The sequence below is a fragment of the Nuphar pumila genome, chromosome 3, assembly GCF_984573655.1.
Source record: "Nuphar pumila chromosome 3, dmNupPumi1.hap1.1, whole genome shotgun sequence".
In the NCBI taxonomy this organism is placed as follows: domain Eukaryota; kingdom Viridiplantae; phylum Streptophyta; class Magnoliopsida; order Nymphaeales; family Nymphaeaceae; genus Nuphar; species Nuphar pumila.
In genome coordinates this window covers 16,376,968-16,395,998 of record NC_143251.1, presented here as the reverse complement: position 1 = coordinate 16,395,998, position 19,031 = coordinate 16,376,968, and the positions used below count along the sequence as shown (strand labels likewise).

The window sequence follows — 19,031 nt, the reverse complement described above, 5'->3', positions numbered from 1 at the left end:
TGGTATCCCATGTGATAAGCGGGGTCCTTAGCGCCCAGGTCTGAATCCCTCTGTCACATTGGGCTTAGGAGATAACTGGTAGGGGTCTGCCTAACCCTAACTTTTCTATCAAAAAGAAAAAAAAATCCTAAGCGATGCCCATCTGCAGCATTCTCAACTTCTCACTGAAAATCTCAAATCCCCCTTTTTTCCAAAGGTTGGTTCTCTTCCTCTTAAGAAAATCCCACCAAGTGTCATGGGAATTTTTCAGGGGAAGCAGCAATAATTGCGTGGGCCCACATTTTTTGTCCAAGTTAACATGCAGAACACCTTTCCATATGAAAACGGGGGAAACAAGAAAAACTTGGCTTTGTGCAATGTTTTGGGTGACATATGACCAGGTTTAATTAACCTGGTTTTGTCCAAGTTAACATGCAGAACAATTTTTGTTTTTAGATAATCAAGCTCGGTGTAGGCAGACCCTGACCAGAAGAAACCATAGTTGAAGGAACGCCCACCCATCAAAATTTCCCACGTACCCACCTCACAAAATAACCCAGGAAAGGTCATCAAATACTTTTCTTTCATGGTGAGAAAAAAAAAACATTTCATTCAAACAGTAAGGATGAAAGAAACCACCAACTTATCCAATCAGAAGAAAAAAATTCTCACGATTTTACAAAAGAGAAGACCAAAAGGACAAAGCACGGCCTCTATATCTCACATCTAACGTTGGTAAGTATGAACACAACGAAAAACAAAAAACAAAAAAAGGAAGGAAAATATGGCATTGGTTTTCTCTTGAAAATCTTCAAAGAAAAACCAATCAGACGGGGGCTCTGCTTGTTTGGTAGGAGCAGCTACTGCACGTCTCCTTGTGTTGGGACATTGCAAGTTCAAATCTCATGGTATCTTTGTATAACTAGTAGGGGTCTGCCTAACCCCAGCTTGCGTTTCAAAAAAAATCAATTAGATGCTATGTCCGACTAACGTAAATCAATTTTGGTTTTGGGTTCAAACCTGTCAGATCTCATCATAGAGTCTCAGATTTAGATTTTATATTATTCTTCGAAGCAGTTGATCTGCTGAAAATTGAGTAGAACCTATTATTTTATTGTGGATAAAGTCAAACAGGTTTGGGTTAGGTCAGATTCCAGCCGCATGTGTTTACTTGACTCCCAACCTGTATCTGAATAGAACCCAACCATATTTATTGTGAATCAGATCCAGATTGGGATATATGGAACCTAAATACAATAATATGAGAGATCCAGTTCAGACCCGGGTCAAAAATCCAGCCCACGTGCATCCTTGGTCCAACTTGAACTTGGAGGTCATTTCATTGTAAACCAACTAATCTATTAAGTTACCAACAGGGCTCCGCTTGTCTGGCAGGAGCAGTTAGTGCATGTCACCTTGTGTTGGGAAGTTCCAACCCCAAATGGTATGATTGTATAACTGGTAGGGATCTGCCTAACCCCTGATTTCTCTGTCAAAAAAATGTTTGTCATTATTTAATAGCCTTGCTGGTAAGACACAGAAACCTCTGTCACATGATCATAAAAAAAAATAGCTAAAGATACTCTAGCGTCAGTCAAGGCGCCTAAGGAGGTACTCTACTTCAACAAGTTTGGTCAAAGGTATTACCCACTTCTCATACAACAGAGACACCACAGATGGATCAATCCTTTGCTTACCAGTACCTTCTGTGGAGTTACTGCTGATTTCTTGTCCAAACACCTTTGCTTTGTTCTTCACTCTTCTCTTGACCATCTCTTCCACTTTTGGAGAAGTCAACAATCTCATCAGGGCATCTCTATCCTGAAAGAAGGCAAGAAATGTTGCTTTGTACAGTGAAACATGTGAAGAGACCAATTTGTTTTCATAGTTCAGAATGCGGAGAAAAAATATATCTTTTCCATTATGAATCAGAAAGTCAAACAATGACTAGCATACTGGAAGTAATTCTTATATTTTTCAACTTAATGAAGAGGCGGAAAAGAAAATGCCTACCTGGGCACGGATAGCGGGACCATAATCTTGTGGTGCATCCCGGTATTTAGCCTCTGCCACAAACTTCCCATAATGAATCCTTCTAGAGAGTGCCTGTAAAAGTTGAATAGAATATCTTAACATATGTAGATGTAAATGTTGATCATCAATGTGGACAGTCACCAGTGAATCTTTCTCACCTGCAGACAAGATAGATCACATACAGCAGTTGACCCGTAGTTGCCATCATCGCCATCAGTTGTAATCAATGGAAGCAATTCCTCAAAATACATCTTCCATATAGTTTTATTTATGTTTACACTGGCAGCAGCAGGGTGTAATACCTACATTTGGTTTATATGAAATGTGTTTCAAACTCGTACACAGGAAGTCAAGCATGAGTTCAACAAAGTAGTAGTTCACCTGTGGATAGTTATGATGTAATAATGGCTGTGGTAAATCATCAGGGAAAAAAGCATTCTCCTCTTGGCACTTGTATCTTCCAAGCTGGAAAAAAAATATGACACATTTTTAGGGAAGCGACAAGATTCATGGCCAAGCAAATGTTCTAACACCATTTATGAATCAAGACATAGCCGCACAATTATTTTCAGTAATCTGCCCAGGAAGCACCAGGTATCTCGAAATTGTATAAGGTTTTAAGACATTGAAAAATCACATAAGGATAGACTGTAGACAAACAATTGAAATTTAGAGACACACCCACACACAAAGCTTTCTTAGCCTCGTACTTGCAAAATTGCCTTTGTGGTGAGTTACCTCTAAGGGTGTGCAGGTAACGCATAAGAAATAACTCCAAACAATGCAAGCACATTGCTCACCACCACAAACACCTACTCAAAGACAGGTGACAAATAGAGGCTATGATAGAAGGTCACACACCCAGATACACATGCACAGACATGGACGCACACACGTGAAACAATTCAACTTTTGGGGGAAAACATAAGTTGTAGTGATAGGTTCCTCAATATTTCCTGTTTTCTTCAAAAGAACATCACAATGCAGACACCTAGAATGTGATTACCGTACATGCCAATGAACTTAACCAAGAACATAGCACATATCAAGCGAGGTTATACATAAGAATGGACCTGGGTCAAATCTGAAAAAGCTTTTTACTGCAGTTAGTAAATGGGCTGGAACTGAAGAGTGTTGTACAAAGGCTCAGCCCTGAATCTGAACTGTGAGCCGAACAGGTCTAGAATGATAATGGTAGTTGCTACAACAACAACTACGCCTTCATCCCAAAACAATTGGGGTCGGCGATATGAACCAAAAAAGAAAATCATTCTGGGTCTTCCACATGAATCCTTTTCCTCCAATCATTTCTATCAAATGTCATGTCCTCGGTGAGGTTCAAAGCATTCATATCCTTTCCTATCATCTCCATCCAAGTCTTCTTAGGCCTACCCCGACCTCTTTTAACTAATATATTTTCTCATTTCTCTATCCTTCTAACTGGAGCATCATTAGGCCTTCGCCGAATATGTCCAAACCACCGTAAACGATTCTCTCTCATCTTATTTTCAATGGATGCAACGCCTACCTTCTTACGTATCTCCTCGTTTTGAATCTTATCTTTTATTGTATTTTCACACATCCATCTAAGCATACGCATCTCAACTACACTCATTTTTTGAATATGATGTCTCTTGGCAGCTCAACATTCCGTACCATATAGTAAAGTGGGCCTAATTGTCGTCCTATAAAACTTTCCCTTCAACCGCAATGGCATTCTACGATCGCACAACACTCCAGTTGCACTTTTTCATTTCATCTACCCAACCTTTATCCTATGATTTACATCTCCATCAATTTCTCCATACTTTTGAATGATAGATCCCAAAGATTTGAAACAATCATCCACCGGTATTTCTTGCTCACCAAGCTTCACTATACTCCCACCACTAATTTGTTGCTTACTAAACCGACATTCCATATATTATGTCTTACTCTTACTCAACTTAAAACCTCTTGCTTCCAATGTCTGTCTCCATAATTCTAACTTAGCATTAACCCCAGCTCTAGACTCATCAATCAAAACAATATCATCAGCAAACAACATACACCACGGCACATTTTCTTGAATTGATCTCGTAAGCTCATCCAGCACTATAGCAAATAGGAAAAGGCTTAATGTAGATCCTTGATGTAACCCAACCGTTATAGAAAAATTGGTTGTCACCCCTCCACGAGTGCGGACATTGGTTACTACTCCTTCGTACATATCTTTAATTATAATAATGTACTTGAGAGAAACGCATTTCTTCATCATTGTCTACCAGAGAACATCCCTAGGTACTCTATCGTATGCCTTCTCCAAATCAATAAAAACCATATGCAAATCTTTGTTCTTCTCTCTATATCTCTCAATAAGATGTATAGCTTCCATAGTTGATCTTCCAGGCATAAAACCAAATTGATTCTCCGATATCATGACAACCTTCGTCAACCTATACTCAATCACCCTCTCCCAAAGTTTCATAGTATGACTCATGAGTTTTATACCACGATAATTTGTGCAATCTTGTATATCACCCTTATTCTTATATAGAGGCACCAAAGTGCTCTTCCTCCACTCATTAGGCATATTATTTGTCCGCCAAATCTTGTTAAAAAGATTTGTCAACCATTCTAAACCTTTTTCACCCAAGCATTTTCAAGCCTCGATAGGTATACCATCTGGGCCAACTGCCCTTCTTGATTTCATTTTCTTCAAAGCCTCTACAATTTCTTTCTTTTGAATTTTGCGCATGAAGTCACGATTCATCTCATGAAAAGGAATGGAGAAGTCTCCAAGATCCTGAGCATGGCTTCCATTAAATAGCTTATCAAAATAATCTTTTCATCTCTCCTTAATCTCCTTATCTTTGACTAAAACCCTTTGCGTTTCATCTTTGATACATCTAACCATACCCAAATCCCTTGATTTCCTATCTCTCATCTTTGCAAGCCTATAAATATTCTTCTCGCCCTCTTTGGTATCCAACTTGTCATAAACCTCCTTATATACCTTATCCCTCGTGTTTCGAACTACTTTTTTAGCTTCCTTCTTTGCTATCATATATTTCTTCAAATTCTCATTATCACGACTCTTACTTAGATTTCTATAACACTCTCTTTTAACCTTAATAACTAATTTGACATCCTCGTTCCACCATGATGCATCCTTACCTAGCGGTGCATCGCCTTTAGACTCACCCAATACCTCCTTAACCACCTTTCTCATGCCACCTGCTATCTTATTCCACATTGATTCTGAATCCTCCTCGAGACACCAATCAGCTTCCTTAACTACCTACTCTACAAACATTCCTTGTTTAGCTCCTTTCAGTGCCCACCACTTAATTCTAAGATCTATCCTATGTTTATCCTTTTTGCGGCATTGTTTAATTCTAAGATCTAAAATTAAGACTCTATGTTGTGTAGCTATACTTTCTCCCGGTATAACCTTACAATCGATGCAACAACCCCTTGTACTACTCCATCTAAAAGCTTTTCTACATAAGATATCCCTTGTACTACTCCATCTAAATCTTCCCAAAATTGATGCTTAATGGAATCATCTAAACCTACTTGGGATGCATAAAGACTAATAATATTAATAATATACGTACCTAATATATTATCGTGTGCTCTCTTGTTGGCCCTTTAGTGGCCCTTGTGATTGTGCCCATTTATGGCTTGTGTTTTTTCCCCTTGGGAGGTATTTATGACTTAATTAATTGTGTGAGTGCACTTATCGCACTTGACTGATTTGTGCCCTTAGTGGCCCCTTGTGCTTGTTCACTTTGGATTATTTGGTGGACATTTACTTGTATCTTGTCATATGATTGCATTTATTGCATGCATCTATTAAAATTGTATGAGGATTAAAATTCTTGTTATCTGACTTGGTTTGAATTTTTTTTTGTCAAATCTGTTCTTGTTTCCTTCATCCTTGGAAAGAGATTTTTCAAGGTTTTCCTATTGCCTCTTTGTTTTGGCTTAGTCCATCTCTTTTTTATTCGATGTATCCATTATTTTGTTTGGCTTTTTTGAGGTGAGTTGTGTGCACCTCGGTGTTATGCAGTCAAAGATGTTCGTTGGGGTGAGTTGTGTGCACGTCATTTCTTTTGTTAGTTTAGATTATCGAGTTATGAGTGTAGTATTGGCACTTGTTTTGGCTTTGATTGACAATTGTTTAATCTCTTGTTGTATGATTGAGTTGTACCACTTAGTTGTTTATATGGCCCTTGTTGTTTATTGGATGTTTGTATTGATCTTTATCACTGATGGCTCAACTATTATTTACTTGTGACCATATTGGTCCTTATGGATTAAATCTTATAATATTGCAAAATCTATTGTTTAGTATAATTAATGATTTGTACCTTTGTTTGAAATGTTTACCTAAGCCGTTGGGAAGTTATTTAAGCATAATTGTTTATATCTTCTTGATATTGTATGTCTAATATGTACTTGTCTTTAGACTTTAGTGGTCAAAATTCTTCTATGATTAATATTTAGGTTTTTCTTGAAAAATATGCTGATTTTATTATTATGATTGTCTAAACGAGAATTATTAATGATTGTTTTTTAAGTATATTCCTTGTGTCTATCTTAATGACTATTGTACCTTGCTTGTATTTGTGGTAATTTTTATAAATGTTAAAAATTATTGCATAAAGTTATTTTTTTTAATATTAGATTTTAAAATTGGTTAGTGTATTTTCTATATATGGTACTTTTATGTTTTGTTGGCATGCTTAACCATCCTCTCACCATATATATATATATATATATATATATATATATAATATCAATCTATTTTGATTTGTGTTCCTGTTCAAAATATATTTTGAATCTATATACATATAATCTATAACTATTCTTAACTTTTGTCGTGTTAAAACTCTTTTTCATTTTCTCTAAAAACTATTTAATTAGGATATTTTTCATTGTGTAGTTGGAACATTTATTATGTTCTCTCCGCATGTGCTTAAAAATTATATGGGTTGAGAAATTATTTTTTGTTCATAAATCATATCATGAAGATGGAGATAACATGCATTTGTTGAAGATTACCAATGAAGACTTTCAAAGACTTGTATTTCCAAACTTTCAGAAGTTTGAGGGGGGAATGTTAAGATATATAGATATGTTGTATATATATATATATATATATATATATATATATATATATATATATATATATATATATATCATGTTTATTGATTTGTAATAGGTTATGCCCTTTAGGGGTATTTTGGTCATTTTTGTACACTTGTAGTAGGTTTTGTCCATTAGGGGCAGATTTGACCTTTTATTTTTCTTTATTTTTGTCTTTTTATTGATATCTAGGGGATTTTTGGTCTTTTAAACCATAAAGTCGTTGGGAGATACCAATGACTATATTGAGGCTCCCATGGCCCTCCTATGTTGTATATAAAAAGGGACCGCTTGTCCCTATTTTCTTTAATGATTTCCTAAGCATTCTAACTCAATAAAGATTTATTATTTTTATGTTTTGTGTTCTTTTATGTATGCTCATTGGTTAGGGATGGCAGTGGACCGGGGCGGGGGCGGGGTACAAGGTCTCCACCCGCACCCCCATTTCAAAATCTGAACCTTCATCCCCGCCTCCATCCCCGCACGAGGATGGATTTTAACCTCCACCCCTGCCTCCATCCCCGTTTCATGTCCTCCATTCCATGTCCAAACGGGGGTGAGGCGGGGCGGCGCCCCGTTTCTCTTCGCTCTATAGTTATTCCTTAAAGGATTGGGAATGGGGCAGGGCGAGGAAAGGCGGGGATTGAGACAGGGACAGGGCGGGGCAGGGGAAAGCATAAGTCCATCCCCAGCTCCATCCCCGCACGGGGATAGATTTTAACCTTCATCCCCGCCTCCATCCCCGTTTCATGCCCTTCATCCCCGATCCAAATGGGGCGAGGAGAGGCGGAGCCCCGTTGTCCCCCGGTCCACTGCCATCCCTACCATTGGTGGCTCTTATGTATTTGTCATTGATTGGCTTGTGTATTGTCCCTTTGTGGACTTGTGTTTGTGCACTCTCTTTTGATCATTGAATGCCCTTGGTGCTATGTCACACGAACTCGGCTCCAAAGTCGACGCACCCGCGTCGACACGCACGGACATGGGTGCGGCTCGGACTCGGTCAACCCGACCCTGGATGCGGTCAACACACCCATGGTCATTTTGGTTCATTTTTTGGATTTTTTTTTTAAATTCTGGGCTACAAAATCTAAAAAAAAAATCTAGGGGGGGGGGGGGCTACCCCTTATAACCCCCCGCCAGGGGCGGCCCCCCCTGGACCCCCGCCCGCTGACCGCGCAGAGCACTAGTATGAGAGACTGGGATGAAAGCATGTGAACAATGGAACAAAGGTAATAGCTAAGGAACAGCGAACACAAATATCTATAATTTTAGGGGTACATAGTCCAACTCAGAGATGTATGTATGTTGGTGTTGTGCCTAATTTTCTTTCAATGTATGTATTTTTTCTTTCCTCTGTTGTCATAAATCCAGACATCCATCTTCACATATGCATCCTACGCATTTGCACTATTTCAGTTGCCTTCTTGTTGCTCAACATGAATTTCCAATTTCTACATGGATTTGACCGATCGCATATTGACAGTGCTGGCTGCCTAGAATCTAAACCCAATGTATCATTCCACTGGTTCAACGTACTTTTCTTCTTGAAGACAATGAAAAAGGAAAATGGGCATTTCTCCGCTTTCAAGCTTTATTAGGTGAATGGTGGCGGGATTCTTTGGCGATTCTAATAGGTGCTCGATACAGGCGATAGGGAGTGTATCCGAGTTCACCAAGTGATCTGTTCCTCAATCTTCCTGTCTTTCCCATGTTGGTCTTACTCTATGTACCTTATAAGACAGGATCTATGACCGTGTTTACGGCCGACTTGCGATGCAAAGAGAGGGAAGGGGCGCCTTACACCATCAAGATGGTGACCATAGGTACGGACGGGACCAGCACCGCCAGGACTCTGATCTCGGTTACGGTTTCTCCATGCAGCAAACGAAAAAAATAAAAGGGGAAAACTGAAAAGCATGCACATGATATGAACCAGCAAGACACATCCAATCCAAAACCGTGCCACCATAAACATAAGAAGCATAAAGAACCGATCAAAGCTACAAGTAAATTCACCGTCCGTGCTGAACTAAGAAAACATACGATCGACCAACAAAAAATTACAAGTGAATTACGCCCCTACGAAACAAAGAATGGCATTTTGAGGTGAGAGAAAACGCACCATTCCCCTGAAACGTGATTGGGTATCACCACGTAGTGAAGAAACAAATAAAGAATCGAAGAAACAAGGAGGAAAAAAGGAAGGACGGGGAGGTGCATACCTTGGCATGAAGAACCTCGGTATTCTTGACGAGGGTTTTGACGAAAGAGGTGTCGAGAGGAGGGGTGACTTCGTAGGTTGGGGAGTTGAAGGGGTACTGCGCTCTCTCGATGAGGGCGAAGACGATGGTGTCTTCCTGTCGGATCAGAGACTCCCTTATGCGTTCCAGGCTCAGCCCTTCGCCCTCCATTGCCCCCTTCGATCGTGTGGGAGGCGGAATCGGACCCGCAATGCTTTGCTTTGATGATCCTTCACTGATCGTTAAAATGAGTGGCAGAAGCAACAGCGCTGTGACTATCGTACCTTTGCAGAAAAAGCAACCATCCATCGTTTACTCAACGTAAGGACGATAGCCAGAAAGAGCACATTTCAAAGAAGGAGGTGGGCCCCACCTTTGCCGATTTCTATAAATAAAAATATATATTTCTCCCTAAATACCGTCTCTCGTCTGACAGATTCTATGTCATCCCGATGCGTATCGTGTGTCAGATTCCATATTAGTAGGGATGTCAATGGATCGGGTTTGATCCAGATCCGAATCGCGCTATATAGGTCAGGGCCGGGTCTGACAGATGTATGAAGCCGGGTATCGTTTGTAAAATTTCATACCATACCTGGGCCCGACCTGACTCCAATGAAATCTTTATAGAATTCGGGTATGGTTTCTCTTATGGTGAGAAAAATTAGACCTGGGTCCGAACCCCATACCATAATCTCAAATCATGTCTGGGCTTAGTTCTACCTGGGTCCAAACCAAACCCAACCTGTTGACACTCCTAAGTTTGAGGTACCAGCGTATGGGAATGTCAATGGATCAGATTTTACCTGATACCTGACAAAATCCGTCTAGTTTCAGTAGGTTTGGTTAAATCAAAACGATATTGGATTATAATATGGTTTTGAGGTTTTGCTACGGAATCCAACAAATATCAATACGTGAATCCGTTTACATGCAAAAAAAAAAATGGATTTCACCATCCTAATCCGAATCCATTTAATCAGTGGCGATGGGTCGAATCCGATATTGACTATATTCGATTCGAATCTGAACGGTTTAATTGAATTCAGGTTCAGTCATACATACTATACCTACTCTAAGAAAAAACAAACAGTTTTGGTAACTCACAGATCCAATTTATTCTTAATCCAACCACTTTCCTTATTGTCAACCCTAGATTTTCATCGAGTCGTATTCATACACAATCCATTCACACCCTTGATTCCGTTGCGTAATTTTTTGAGTGATTAAAAAAAACAACTTTTTTTTTAAGGCAAGCTGGGGGTAGGCAGACCCCCACCAGTTACTATTCAACAAACCACGGGGGTTTGAACCTGCTACGTTCCACCACAAGGAGACGTGCACTCACAGCTCCTACCAACCACGCACAGCCCCCCATTGGTAAACCAACTTATTAACTATGACTCAAAGACACGTCGACACAAGGATGTGCGACGTGGGTTTAACTTTTCTTTTATATTTACACGGAGATATCACTCTAGGTGTCTGCCATACTTAGTTAAAAAAAAATAAAAAATAAAAATGAAAAAGTGGTTCGGAGCACGGATCTTTTAATTTTTAATCAATAAAATTTAAAATTAATTTGTTATTAAAATAAAACCTTAAAATTTTTTTTTTAAATAATATTAAAATATTGTTCATATCAGTATCCATGTCTGCTCGTGTCTCCAAGGACACTCCACCAAAATGATGTGTCTCCTGTGACATAAATACAAAACATGATTATTAAGTTTTCCGTTGCATCCAGTTCCTACTTTGGTGACCAAAGTTCAGGCTGTTGTTCTAAGTCTTCCCAATTGTCAATCGATAGCCCTTCAACTAGACAAGCCTGAACTTGAATGGAAGTATGCTGAACCTTCAATAACATATCAAGAGCTTTGTGTAGGGTGGGAATGTGTAGGGTGTGGTTGGAAATGTCTCATGGCATTTGCTTGGCTCCGCGTGAGAATTCTATTCTTAAAATGTGAGAAAAAACTCCCTAGGCAATAGGAACTAGCAGACGTGAGAAAATAAGACAATAAGATTTGAAATCACATTTGGAACCATTTTACTGGATGAGCAATGCAGATAAAGCAATTCCTCCCATACCAAGAAAGCGAGTAACCCCTGATTCGAGAGTTTCATTTTCGGCTGATGCGGGCCGATGGGAATCCATGCATTCAGACCAGTGTGTTTGTTCATCACATTTCAAAGATAAGGGTCAATAACAGTGACTCTTTAACGGCAAGAAAAAAAACTCGCAGCCATTGATCAAGCAATAACGACAAGAGTTTTGTCCTTGCTAATTGATAGGTAATAGCAACAACATAAATATAGTGTTGTTATTACTTTACTATGGTCATGAATCTCGCCATTATTGCTTTATCAATAACAATGAACTAGATCGGGCCTTGAATGATTTACCCCTACACACATCTCGTTGTTAAAGACATATTTATAATGACAACATCTGGATATCGCTGTTAAAGATATATTGATAACGACAAGATTATATGTCTGTTAAATATTATCGTTAAAATACTTTAATAACTATATTTAATGGGCAAAAGATCTCATTGTTATAGATTAATAACAACGAGATCTTAATCTCATTGTTATATAGCAATACCCTATAACGTCCAGAGTTATATCATCATTAAAGATATATGTATAACGATGAGATTATTTGCCATCAAATATTATCGTTAAAACACTTAAAAGATAATATTTAAATGTCACATAATCTCATTGTTATATATCAATAACTATGAGATCTAGAACACACCGTTATAAGGTTTTACATTATAATGGTAACAGTTATGTCATTATTATATAGTCATATTTAAAAAGGGCTTGACATACTACTGGCTACCACCTCCAATCCTCCTCCCTCCTCCCTGCTTGGAGATGATGTAATGGGCTTATATTTGAAGTGTTGTTGTTGCAAGATTGGAGAAGATGTAGGTGGGTTTATATTTTTGAAGTGTATATTTAAAGTATATTTAAAGTTTTTGTTGAATGTATGTTTGAAGTGTATGACAATAGTTTGACGTGAGTTGAATGTTAGAGGATGCATGTTTGAAGTTGAATGTTTGAGAATGTATGTTTGAAGTGTATTTGAAGTTTTTGTTGAATGTATATTTCAGTTGCAAGTCTTTTAATGTAAAAATAAAAAATAAAACTGATTTTTTAGTTTTCAATTTGCAAGTTTATAGCCTATAATGGCAACATTCATGTCTTGTCGTTGCGAGATCCCTGTATCATTATTATAGTAAACTTATAACGACAAGTTAATTATTCTTGTTATAACCTACAATGGTGAGTTAATGTTCATTGTTATAAGCTATAACTGAGAAACAAAAATGTTATAACCTATAGGTAGCCTATAACGACACCATAGATTTCATGGTTATAGAGTATCTCATTGTTATAGGCTACCTCGCCGCTATTAGTGTTCCCAGTCCCGGCAAGATTTTGCAATGGTATTGATTTACCCATTAACATCGACCTATAAATGTCTCGTTATTGGTCAACAAAAATCATTTTTTGTGACAATGTATATACGAAAATTCTCATCGTTATAGGCCAATAACGACGAAAAATAGTGCAACAATGGCAAAAAAAAAATCTGCTATTTACCCTCATCCATGTAGTGTCGCATCATCGATAGAAATGGGTTGTTTGTCCATCCTCTCTGGCATCTTCAATTGTTCCCTCTCTTTGATCTTGTGGCAGAGGAGTTCGATTTCGGTTTGGATTAACTTATAAGACATGCCTAGCCATTCTGGCCACTACCAACCTTGTATTGCTAGCGTGTTCACGATACCACTATATTGATTGAGGGAATCCCAAGAGGGCATCATAGGGGGTTTGAGGGTCTCCCCCAAACTGTTATTGAATGTCTTTCCTTCTTTTAGGAGTCTTAAGCCGCAAAAGCACCTTCATTTCACTTACACTCCTGATCATAGTTAGCAAAACTCTATTTGAAACATGTCAATTTTAATAGAACTTTGAAAATGAAAATAAACAATTGAAACACTGTTTTTTTTTCAAAAAAATAGCAAAAAAACAAGTTCTCTTGAGTAAAGCGTTTAGAGCATGAAAATATATTTAAATAAAATGCCTTAAAAAAACTCAATTATGGATCCAATTGGGTTGAATATTGAAAGTCGAATCAAAATGATTATTGAATATGAATCTCATTGTTCTTATATCTTAACTTGTTTTTCATACAAAAATCTCACATATATGCCTTTTTTTTCTTATATTATAAAATTTAAACTGAATTAAACTCATATATATTGTTTGCTAATTTTTACGACTCATTTTTTCATTGTTGTATTTTTTAGCCATCTTTTTTAATGTCAACTCTTTCAAATAATGCATTCAATATTTAACGTTGTTTACCATTTCACGTATTGCTAACCATGCTTGTGATCCCAGGCCCAAGGGGTTTGGCATAGTGGGATGGGGCTTAGACCATTTGATGAACAATCTAGGTTCAAATCCCATGGGCATCACTCCCCCTGCGTAAGCCGAAGCTTGGCGACTCCCTGGGGTCAAGGGGTAAGCTCTTAAAGTCTGATGCCGACATGAACAATGACCATAAGTATGATAGGTTGAGCCAGCACAACGTAGTTAGGTCCTTGTGCTTGGGGCAATTTCTCTGAGTAAAAAAACTATGCTTGTGATCCCAAATCATTATTGTCCTTGTTGTGATTTGAAATCACATTATTTCAGTTCATATGAGACCATATGTGATTGCAAATCACATGAGATGCAAGCTAGCATAATCTCATGACCCTTTAGGGGGCATTTGCAACATGCAGAACCTCCTTTTGCAAAAACAGAGTTAGACCACCGCCCAAAGAAAGCAATTTCGTTGAAAGGGTGTGGTCACATTGATTTTGGAGGAAAGAGAGTCTTTTGTTTGCATTGTCACTGTGGGGTCCGAGAAAATACTTCATGCCTTTTACATTTTTGCGAAAACCTAACCTTTTTTGTGACACACAAATGCACTCCTAGACTTTAGATTGTTGTTGCTACCGTTTAGCTTGACAATAAGATCATTTGGAAATCAAGAAATTTTCTTCTTTTGGGGGAGATAAACAAGGAAAGCACTTCACTCACAAGTTCATTTGTGTAAGGGGGCATTTGTTCTGTGCTCTTTCCCATGAAAGGAACTCTCTATGAAATAGTCTCCATATAAAGGATGAAACGAGTATGTATATGTGAAATATGTGATGGGCCTCACATGATAAGTGAAAAAAAGCAACCTTCTAGTTTTTGAAAGTTTATACTTCCTCCTTTAAGGAAGCACTTTCCCTTTAAAGTGGTTCTTTCCAAGAAAAGAGGCTTCTTTGTGTGAGACTGTAACAAACTTTCTCTAAAACTCCTAGAATCTCCTGGTAGAAAGGTAAGGTGTAAATAGTCTGGTCTAATGCCTGATAAATAATATTTTTATAATTTTTTACAGTCAATTGTTGAGGATCTTAATCAAATCTGGAGTATGATGAAATTTTAACATCATACTTGGTTGGTATATTCATCGGACCTGGAATCTTAATTAAACCTCTGTCTTTCATAAAAAAAACTTGAAACCCATCAGTTTTGCTATGGGTTAAGATCGGGTCATATCTAACCTATTGACATGCATCGTAGTAGTGAATATTACCATCTTCGGCCATGTGGTACATGACATGCATTTGTGAGCTTGAAAAAAAAAAATTAACATAGTTTTTTGTAGTTTTAATGACAAAAACCTCTCATGATAACAGTCACTTAATGGGCCGGTCCCTTGTGAAGTAACTATTGGGTTTAGGATCGAGGTGTGAGCAGAGTGAGGGAGGAGTGAATAGATAGAAGAATATGGAGGTTGGAAAATCTATGAAAAATGACTTGCTTTAACAAGGATGAAGCTCTGTTATACATGCAGTGCGTAGGGGCTAGAGATTTATAGTTCTCCCCTGTATAGCCGTTTTTCCAACTTTCAATGGAGATTTTAATCTCATTCAATACATTTTTTCATGATTTAAGCGCTCACCATTTTGAGTGGTTCATTGGATTCCTCGTGAAATTGTTATAGCCACATTGGATCTGTTATCTGGAACCAACATCTCTCACTTGGCTATATGGGATGAACAATCATATTATATTGGTGCATCAAGTATCATATATAGCATTTTATGTCAAAATACACACCAAATAATCATGCACAATTTTGAGGTTATATCAATATCTAAGTATAATATTTTTCTCACATATTATGTATTGTTTTTCACATGATCATGTGAACTTTTTCATCGTTTATTTTTAATTACAAAGTTTTCACACATGCTATGAGTTATTTCTCACATAGTCATGTGTATATTTTCATCATTCATATTCAAGTATGAGGGTTTTGCACATGCTATGAGTTATTTCTCACATAGCTCACTTTTCTTCATTTTTAAATATAATATCTTTCACACATGCTATGTGTTATTTCTCACAGTCATGTGGTATTTCTATAATTATATAAACGATGATTCTTTCCACGTATGATATAGATTTAACCATTATATCATCATTTCATGTACTTATTTCACATAACTATATGGGTTTTTCATCATATCATAATTTAAATTATAACCCTTAATATGCAATATTATATTTAAACAAATACATTATTTTTGAAACCTCATTTTCTTAGTTAGTCATTGGGTTCTTATGGCTCTTTCATGATCATATCATCGAACATCATCTTGTCCACATGCACACTAGTGAAGTACTATAGATTTTTAGCAACTCATCTTGCCAAATATAGTAAATACTCTCACTTTTAAAAAAAAATCACTGTAGTCAATACTCTCACTGTTCATGTGTATCATCATCACATGCAACGTGTTTTAACTATCATATGGTTAACTATCGCTTGATCATTTTGGATTGATATATCTAGATTCAAATAATCATAAATATTACTAAAAATGTGAATAAACCATGTTTCATATCATGCATAAGTTTCTAAAAATATGATAATATTTCTTCATGAATTCATATAATAAACTATAAAGAGTATGACTTATGATGATTATTTATCATCATATGCAAAACAAATATTCTTATGCATCTGCAAATAATAATTTTGTTATCACTTTTCTAATGAATTCCAATTAAGTAATATTTGCATTACGACATCTCAAACTAGAAGCATTATGCATTAGAAGTAAAGCATAACATAAGTCCTCATATCCATATTCAAATTGAATATGCACTATATTCATAATTAATGAGAGTTATCTCATTATCATTCGGATAATAAGCTCATTCATTTTATAAGCCTTAAACATTAACAAATACGATAATAAACAACTTAAACAATAAGCATGTTAACATAAAAGTTCAGATCAAGTATTGGATTCACGCACAAAATTTATATCCAAATTCATTGAATTTATATGAGTCCATATTAAAAAACTAGCTTAAAATGTTATCATCAAGTCCAACTTGATCCATAAAGCAAAAAAAAAAATAGATCTACATGTAATCTTAAAAAAAACATGGATCACTCGGATTTAAATATAGTTCAAATCAATATCCTTATGTTCCAAATTCAAATGGATCCACAATACACATTCAACATTATACTTATCTGAATCTATTAGGATCAAACCAGGACCCTTACATAATATATTATTAGATTCAAATATTTGACTTGATACTATTTAGATTCATCATAAAACCTGAATCAAATATGAACCCATACAACATATCCACCATTATATTTTTTTGGATCCATCATTAGATCTGTCCTATAAGAGAAATTATCCAAAATTATATATGCATTAAACCATACATAGTTCAACATAACCAAGTTAAATAAACTTTAATGTCATTATACTAATTTGAAACCATAATATATCCATATATAATAAAACAAACAAGCATATCCATGCTATGCAATTATATAAAACGTTCTCATATCTCACATGTTTCATGTAGGTCTATTAGGTCCAGCATATTCAAACCAATTTAGTTTTGTTTATTATTCTAATGGTGTTGCATGAATCCAAACTCATTCAACTCAATATATTCAAATTCATTCAGGTTCAAGCAAATCCAATATGTTGTACCAGATCCAACTAGGTCTATTAGAATATTACTTGTCCCAATTGATTTAATTTGCTCCCAAGACAATTTTATTGATCCAAGCATCATATCCAATATAATATGATACAATCTAACTTGGTCTATCATAAAAACTGAATCAATACTAGGTCATATCGGATCTATATAAATTATGACCAACATAAGATCCACACCACAAAAGCAAAAGATTATCCATTCTTAGATCCAAAATATATATAACATGCTACTATCCTGATACATCATAAAACTGGATCAAGACTAGATCTATACCAAAAACATACTATTAGGTCCAAATACTCTGCTTGATGTTGATCCAAATCCACTATAAAAACTGAATCAGACTTGGACCCATACAATCAAAAGATCCAAAGATATACCATATAAAGCACACATAATTGATCAATTATGCAAATATAAATAAATTTTAGGTCCCATCATGCTAATCTAGATCTAAACATACTCTCCTTAAGCATAACTAGATCCAAAAGAGTGGTCAAAATAAAGCAATGAGGGTTTTTTAGCAAATCAAACATCTTTTCTGTAAAATTTAAAATGTTAGAGGACCATTATGGGCAAAAAACAACAAGCAAAGACCTTGAAACATTTTTTTTCAAAACAGAAAAGTTTAAGAGGTCTTTTTGAAATTTCAAAAAAAATGAGAATATGTTTTGGGAAAAACCATAAACTAAAATCATGTCTCAGGTATTTTTTTTCTAGAGAACATACATATTTATGAAATTTATCAAAAATAGAGCCTCTAACTTGAAAAATAGAAGGGCACATGCAGACATTTAAGAAAAAATTAGGGCCATTCTGGTAATCCTCTTAAAGGGGACACATAAAAAAAACAACAAAAAATAGAGAGAAAACAAAATAATTTCAACTAATAAAGAGTATTTAATGGAAAAGAATAAGGGTAGTGCGCATAGTGAAAGGAAGAGCGAATAAAGAGAAGAAGATGAAGATTGAGAAATCTGTGGAAAAAAGCCGGGTTAAGAGAGGATGAAGTTCGGTTATACCTGTAGTGGGTTGGAGATCTATAGTCCCCTCCTGGGTAACCATTTTTTCAGCCTTTGAATGAAGACTTTAATCTCATCCAATACATTTTTTCATGAGTTATGAAACCACTATTTTGAGTGGGTCCTAGGATTTCTTGTGAGACCATTATGATCACACTTGATCAGTTATTTGGATCCATGTGGGGGTATCCCACACCCAAGCCCTTTGTTTTCTATGAAGGAGGGGATCCTACCCTAAAATTAGAGACCTAAACACATTAGCCAATCTGCTGTACTTAAGGTTGCTATCCTTACCCTAGCGACTTGCTAAGTTTTAGTTAAACAAAAACTTATCCTTTGCCCTCATTAATGCAAGGAGCTGATTGCTCGTGGGGGATGGAGCATTGACCACCCATATAATGGACAAGGTCCCTTCCATCGCACCAAACCCTTTGGGCCTACCAACTCCAAAACCCTTGCTAAGCCTACCCGTTAAACTGTTAAAGGCTCCTGCAGACATAGTGGGAGTCAAATT

General features: G+C 36.6%; 1 protein-coding gene across 1 annotated transcript; it reads right to left on the bottom strand.

The window, feature by feature from the left end:
- Positions 1–1,140: 1,140 nt before the first annotated feature.
- LOC149842126 (chorismate mutase 2-like) lies at positions 1,141–9,692 on the bottom strand. The gene is made up of 5 exons (XM_089998927.1): positions 9,372–9,692; positions 2,395–2,478; positions 2,172–2,315; positions 1,993–2,085; positions 1,141–1,800 (listed from the first exon to the last, which is right to left on the bottom strand). The coding sequence occupies exons 1-5, from the start codon at positions 9,558–9,560 to the stop codon at positions 1,570–1,572; spliced, it is 741 nt and encodes a 246-aa protein (XP_089855053.1). The 5' UTR covers positions 9,561–9,692; the 3' UTR covers positions 1,141–1,569.
- Positions 9,693–19,031: the final 9,339 nt, after the last annotated feature.